The sequence below is a fragment of the Nomascus leucogenys genome, chromosome 2 (genome assembly GCF_006542625.1).
Source record: "Nomascus leucogenys isolate Asia chromosome 2, Asia_NLE_v1, whole genome shotgun sequence".
Classification (NCBI taxonomy): domain Eukaryota; kingdom Metazoa; phylum Chordata; class Mammalia; order Primates; family Hylobatidae; genus Nomascus; species Nomascus leucogenys.
This window is the reverse complement of record NC_044382.1, coordinates 39409515-39416593: the sequence shown is the minus strand read 5'-3', so window position 1 is coordinate 39416593 and position 7079 is coordinate 39409515. Positions and strand designations below refer to the sequence as shown.

Below are 7079 nucleotides of genomic sequence, written 5' to 3'. Positions count from 1 at the left end.
CTGGCGCGCGCCGAACTGGATCGAGGGGGTGGGGGCGAGCTCTCTCGCGAGAGTGGGTTTGTTCTTGGGCTGCAGCCGCTGCCGCCACCTCTCGCCAGCGCTGTTGCTGCGGGGGATTGTGGGAGTCTCCGCGTCCCGCTCGCTGGGAGAGAGGTACCTCTCCTTTTCCCTCTCCCTTTCCCTAAGGTAGGCGTGAAGCGGGTAAGAGTCGGGGTGGGGTGGCTTGGGGCTCTCCGTGTCCGCCGGGAGGGGACAACGACGGCTACAGGGGCTGCGGGGAGCCGGCGGCGCGCCTTTCTTGCTCGCTCCCGCTCTGCCTCCCTCCGCGTTGCGTATGTGAGCCGCCTGATCGGCGGCCGCCATGTTAGGAGCGCAGTGGCGGCGCAACCAGCCTTCTCGGGCGCCGGAGGTGAGCGGTCCGGGAGGGAAACACGCGGCCGGCCAAGGGCCCAGGGTGCGGCGGGAGATTTTGGTTGAAGAGGTGCGCTGACCGGCCGAGCTTCCTGCGCGTCCTGGGCTCGTTGTGGGCGGGGGCGGGACGACTAGCCCGTTACACGCGGGCCGCGGCGCTGAGGGGGAGGGAGGAGCTCGCTCGAGGCCTGAGGGACAGACTGTCTGTTGGGGGCCTGCCGTTTGGGGAGGCTGGTTAAGATAGCTAAGTCCTTGGGTAGCGCCAGCCCCAAATAACCCGTTCGCCTTTTTTTCTCTGAAAATGTTCCCCAAAATGGAGGATTTCGCAGACTGCGAAGAGCCTGCTGTTTGAGCAGCGTTTCTTTCTTTTCCCGGTGTCTCGGCCTTCACGCCGCTCCTCGCCCATCGCCTCAGAGCGCCCCCTAAGACTCACGGCCCGCGCGCGCGCGGCTTTAGCTGGACATCAGAAACGATTCCTCCCCGCCCCCCATCGCGTAAAAATGGCCGAAAAATGAAACGTTAACGCTTGTTTTTCGTACTGCGTCGTGGAACAAGCCGCCTGCAGTACGGTGCGAGGCGGGTGATTTGCACTTGTTTAGTCAGTCACCTCACATCCTTTTTCTCTTTATCAAAATAGTATTAGTTCAGGTTCCTCCAGAGAGGATCGTGTGGTGTGGGACCTTCCGGTTTCCAGACAAAGGGTTTTGGAGTACCGTGGTGTAGTCGCCGCATCGTTCTTTGCATTTCGAGCTCTGTGCCATGTTCTGTGTTCTGCATTTACCGTGGATGAATATCCCCTAGGTGTTTATCCTGCTCTGTGGCCCTATTCTGTGGAATATTCCTATTGGATCAGTTACAGTTTTTCAGCCAGACATTTCTAGAACGGTTATGGTGGTTCTGAAATGGCTAGTCTTTCGGGTGCGCTGGAATAATGTGAAGAATCGTTGATTTCGTAGGTGGGGGTCACGAGATTTTGTATTGATACTGCGTTTTGTGTTTTAAACCTTGGCTTAAGATTTCTGAATAGTTGGTAAAATACATTTTTCTCCCAGGGAAATCTAAACAATTGACTATGCGGACAAAAATGTTTCAGGCTATTTTAATAAGTGCTTAAAATTTCCCTTTAAAAACATTTCTTTACTAATGGCTCAGTCATCTACGCAGTCTATCGACGTTGTTTTTCACAGTATTGTTTTAAAAATCAAGAAAAGCTTGACATTTTCGTTGCAAAAACGCTCTGGATGATGCCTTTTCCACTTAAATAGAACGTTTTTGCAAACTCGAAATTAAACAACATTAAAATACTACATGAAGTTTCTTGGTTATGTAAGATTTGGAAAAGATCATTTAGCCAGATGTGTGTGTTGAAGTGCTTTAAATTTGTATTTCTTTCTTTGCACTTAAAAGTATATACTTAGAACATTACTTTGTACTTTACCCAGAGAAGTTTCGCTTTATCATCTTTATATATTTTTCAGCCATGTACAGCTTTTATATGACATTTTGAACTAACTTGGAAGGATTTAAGTACCCTTGATCTGTGCATTTGTTTTAGTCTTTAAACATACTAATTTTCTTACTAATGCTTTTAGAGTTTGTAAATGCTAATATTACAAGTCAGTTAATGGTTTTTACTGAGGAGTGCAACGATGGTGTCACATTTTAGGAGCATCACGTAGTTCAAGTCCCTAATTTTATAGAAGAGAAGGTTAAAGCCCGGATAGGTCGTGACCAGTTGCAAATAGTAGCAGTGCTGTCAGTGTGGTCTACAGAGGACTTGGATCTTTTTTTTCTCTGAAACAGGATCGCTCTGTTGCCCAGACTGGAGTGCAGTGGTGTGATCAGTGGCTCACGGCTCACAGCAGCCTCGACCTCCCAGGCTTAGGTAATCCTCCCACCTCAGCCCCCTGGGTAGCTGAGATCACAGGCGCGCGCCACCACACCAAGCTAATTTTTTGATCGTCTGTAGAGACGTGTTCTCACTATGTGGCCCAGGTTGGTGTCGAACTCTCGGAGCTTTTAGATCTTGATTCAGACTCCTTCATAGTATAATAGGCTTAAAATGGAAAGACTGTGTACAGGAATTTATCCTAAGGGAGTAGTGTGTCAGATTTGCGTGTATAAATTTAATGTCAGTTATTAAGAATTTTTTTTTTAATTAAATATTCAAGTTTTGGGAATCTACTAATTCTGTTGTGGAAGTGGAAATCTATACAGCTACTTAAAACAGTATCGTAGATGAAGAGTATGATGGGAAAATGGTAATGGTATATAGTTTTAGCTGGAAAGGAAAATGTTGTAAAACTGCTAATGTCGTTTGATTGTTTATTTTAAAGGACAATGTAAAACATGAAAATAGAGATATACCCCAAAATGTTTGCTCAGTTGTTGGCATTGTTTCCTCTCTGATGTTTTCTGAATTTACCACGAGAAATAACATCTGCTTTTGTAATGAGAGAAAAAAATGAAAAACATTTTGTAAATGCTGTAACTGTTTAAAATATTAGAGTCTTCTGCATTTTTAAGCGAAATTGGCATAGACATAAACTAGCTGCTTCAAGTCTGAAGTGAAATGTACTCAGAAGTGACAAAGTAGTGCTCGTTTAACATTTTGGATATTGGGTATAAGCAAACACAGGAATCAGAATGTTCTTAGGCAAAGATGTTAAAATCATTATTATTGGAAATAGTACTAATTTAGCTTACAATATGAATTACAGCCAAAGAATTGAATAATGGTTAGATGTTCTTAGAACATCTTTTAGTTAGGGATGCTTGATTCTATATACCTCCTTTAGTTAGAATTACAGTACAGCTATCCCACACTTCTGGCAACAGGTTCTAAAAGTGGATGATTGCGGCCGGTGGCCCGTAATCCCAGCACATTAGGAGACCAAGGCGGGCGGATCATCTGAGGTAAAGAGTTCTGAGATCAGCTTGCCCAACATGGCGAAACCCCATTTCTACTAAAAATTACAAAAATTAGTCGGGCGTGGTGGCAGGCACCTGTAATGTAATCCCAGCTACTTGGGAGGGTGAGGGAGGAGAAATCGCTGGAACCCAGGAGGCGGAGGTAGCAGTTAGCCGAGATGGTGCCGCTGCATTCCAGCCTGGGCAACAGAGCAGGACTCCGTCTCAAAAAAAAAAAAAAAAAAAAAGTGGGTGATTGACGTAACATTTGAGATGGACAGTGCTAGGTTTGTTGGGATGGATTGGAAGGGTTATAGGCTGGGAGTGTAGTTTTGCCTTTTTCTGTATATGTGGTTGGTTATTCTAAGGCACGACACTGTCCAGGAAATAAAGTGCTGTAATTTATAATTATTAGCTATGTAGCAAACCTTTCTCTTTGGATCATTAGGATTAAGGGCTCTGAAGTTCTTGATAAAAGTTTATGTGTAGAAAATCTAATGGATAATTAAAAGTAAAACAGAAAGCAAGCCTGTGGGTTGAGTTTTAGATATGTACCTTTAAAGGGGTTTTATATGTTAAATTACATTTAAATTTTTTAAATTAAAAATTGAGTGTAAGTTTTAGGTTTTAACTTAACGCATTTCTGTTATAAGCCTATTTGTAATACAGTAAAAGTTACATGATAAAGTGCTGTTATCTGATTGCCTTTGATGTGATATATAATTTTCCAGTTGTACATCAAGCCCTAATGTTCTCTGTATAGATAAAGCTCAAGGCTCTTTGGAAGTGGGGGAAAAAAAAAGTGAAGTAGTAATGAAAGCTTAGGTTTGAAAAAATTTTAAAGCTATTCCAAAATTTAAAGTATGCTTGCTCCCCCTCCCCAAACCTTAAAAACATCTTTAAAAACATTCTCTTTAATCTAGAATCCAACTAACGTGTGGTTCAGGCAGAAACAGGTTAGTAGGAAAACGAGGAGAGTGTGCCTGTGGAGCAGGAGAGAGTAGTTCTCAACTACGCAGATGGATAAGAAAAGTAAAAGCAACAGAGTGCCTATGGTAAATGTCTTAGTGGGCCAGCAGTAAATGCAGCAAGTACGGAAAGTAATCAATTAATATTAGGGAGTAGTATTATCTGCATTTACTTCATGAAGATGCATAACTTTCAGATCTTTTAGGATGATGTGTTTAGTTTTTTTTCCTCCTTTGTGAGGATTATTAGGATATTAAGCATCCCCCTTTGGTATAGTAACACACAGGAACCTATACCATATGTGAAAATTAAAAGTCAATTATTGGAGCGCGCAACTTAAGCAGTAGTTGGGGAAAGAATAATGTGAAGGAAATACAAACATGTGGCTGGGTGCGGTGGTTCACACCTGTAATCCCAGCACTTTGGGAGGCTGAGGTGGGCAGATCACTTCAGGCCAGGGGTTCGAGACCAACCTGGGCAACATACTGAAAACCCCGTCTCTACTAAAAATGCAAAAATTAGCCGGGCGTGATGGCGCGTTCCTGTAATTCCAGCTGTTCGAGACCCTGAAGCAGAATTGCTTGAACCTGGGAGGTGGAGGTTGCAGTGAGCCGAGATCGTGTCACTGCACTCCAGGCTGGTGACAGAGCAAGACTGTCTCAAAAAGAAAAGAAATACAAATATTTGAACTCCAAATATTCTTTGTGTGTAGAAAAATTTAATGGATAATTAAAACTAGAGCAGAGAGAAAAGCCTGTGAGTTGAGAGATTTTTAGACATGTGACTGAAAAGATTGGAAAAGCCTATCAGTTTTAATGCTTGTGTCTGTCTTTGTGTGGGCCATGGTTGGAAGAGCACCATGGAGGAGGAAGTTTTGCAGTTATGCACCAAGGGACACCAAGAAACATTAGCGTTGTTCTTGGTAATGGTAAGAAATTGAAAACAACCTAAATGTTCATCATCTGCAGAATAGATAAGTACATGTGCATACATAATGATACCTATATTGCAGTGAAAATGTAGGTTTAACTCACTTATAATTGTGGATAAATCAGTTTTTAAAAGCAAGTCAGACAAAACAACAAAAGCATGCCTGTGGTCCCTGCTGAGACCAAGGAGGATCACTTGAGCGCGAGAGATTGAGTCTGCAATGAGCCAAAATTGTGCCACTGCACCGGGCAACAAGACCCTGTCTTGAAAAAGGAAATCATAGTGTGGATTTCATGTGGTATGTGGTAGGGAGTAGTAGGTTTTTGAGCCAGGAGAGTGTGAAATGAGTCATGTTTCAGGTTGTTTATGTTGAAAGATGATGAGGTGTGAGCTTTGATGCCAGGAGGCTAGCTAAAAAGCAGGAGGACTAAGATTATGGCAGAGAGAATAGAAAGGGTAAGATCTATGGCCGTACCACCCTAAACGCACCTGATTTCGTCTGATCTTGGAAGCTAAGCAGTGTTGGGCCTGGTTAGTGCTTGGATGGGAGACAGGTTAAAGACTGCAGGGTGAAGGGTGATTTAAACACAGGTTGGCAATAGAGAATGAAGAAGGAACATGTTTAATTTGTCCACTTTTACTAGAATTACTGCAATATAGATAGTGTATTGTTCTTTATCTTGTCTGTTGAAAGTTACTACCAGTTGGCTCACACCTGTAATACCAGCACTTTGGGAGGCCAAGGTGGGTGAATCACAAGGTCAGGAGTTCGAGACCAGTCTGGCCAACAAGGGGAAACCCTGTCTCTGCTAAAAAAAAAATACAGAAAATTTGCCGGATGTGGTGGTGCGCGCCTGTAACCCCAGCAACTCCAGAGGCTGAGGCAGGAGAATCGCGGGAACCCGGGAGGCGGAGGTTGCAGTGAGCCAAGATCACGCCATTGCACTCCAGCCCTGGCAACTGCGAGACTGTCTCAAAAACAAAAGTTACTACCAGTCTTTAAATCTGTTTTTGAAAGCTGATTCCTGGTGACCAGTATGACATTAAAGTTGACACATGAAAGAGACTACGGTGCAGATAAAAAGTTTATAAGCTCTTTATTCATTTGTCTTTGGATCTCAGTCCTTTTACCTCTAAAAGTTTTTCTCATCTAAAAATAAAGAAAGATAGATTTCACCTTCTTAGTTTTATGAGGATCAGATTATACCAAATGAGATGATTACTATGGGTGCTGTATGCCAGACACTATTTTAGATATTTTATGTAGACTAATTTATTAAGTCGTCTTTTTGAGTCAGTCTCACTCTGTCGCCCAGGCTGCAGTGGCTCACTGCAACCTCTGCCTCCAGGGTTCAAGTGATTCTTCTGCCTCAGCCTCCCCAGTAGCCGGAATTACAGGCACATGCCACCAAGCCTGGCTAATTTTTGGTGGTGTTGTTGTTTTGTTTTTTTGAGACAGTTTTGCTCTTGTTGCCCAGGCTGGAGTGCAATGGCATGATCTCAGCTCACTGCAACCTCCGTCTTCTGGGTTCAAGTGATTCTCCTGCCTCAGCCTCCCGAGTAGCTGGGATTACAGGCGCCTGCCACCACACCTGGCTCTTTTGTATTTTTAGTAGAGACAGGGTTTCCCCATGTTGGCCAGGCTGGTCTCGAACTTCTGGCCTTAAGTGATTCTCCCACCTCAGCTTCCCAAAGTGCTAGGATTGCAGCCATGAGCCACCGTGCCTGGCCTAATTTATGAAGTCTTTACAGTCTTATGAAGTAGGTATTATTTTTATTTCCCACCACCCTTTTTGGCTCAGGGTCACACAGCTGTTTGTAATAGAACCAGGATTCACACGAAGGCTTTTGGGCCCCCA

The 7079-nt window shown here is 43.7% G+C and overlaps 1 protein-coding gene across 8 annotated transcripts in view; it reads left to right on the top strand.

Moving 5' to 3' along the window:
• Positions 1-28: 28 nt before the first annotated feature.
• MATR3 (matrin 3) overlaps positions 29-7079 on the top strand; it is a 38114-nt gene continuing 31063 nt past the window's right edge. For 2 of the 8 annotated variants that reach the window (XM_030828432.1, XM_003266442.3), the window contains exon 1: positions 29-186. Coding sequence is in view for 2 of the 8 variants with exons in the window: in XM_030828478.1 (XP_030684338.1) it covers positions 362-409 (48 nt within the window). In the remaining 6 variants the exon portion in view is untranslated. Of the gene's footprint in view, positions 482-7079 lie in introns of all 8 variants that reach the window. The other 6 variants (XM_003266444.3, XM_003266443.3, XM_030828450.1 and 3 more) reach the window with 5 other exon arrangements.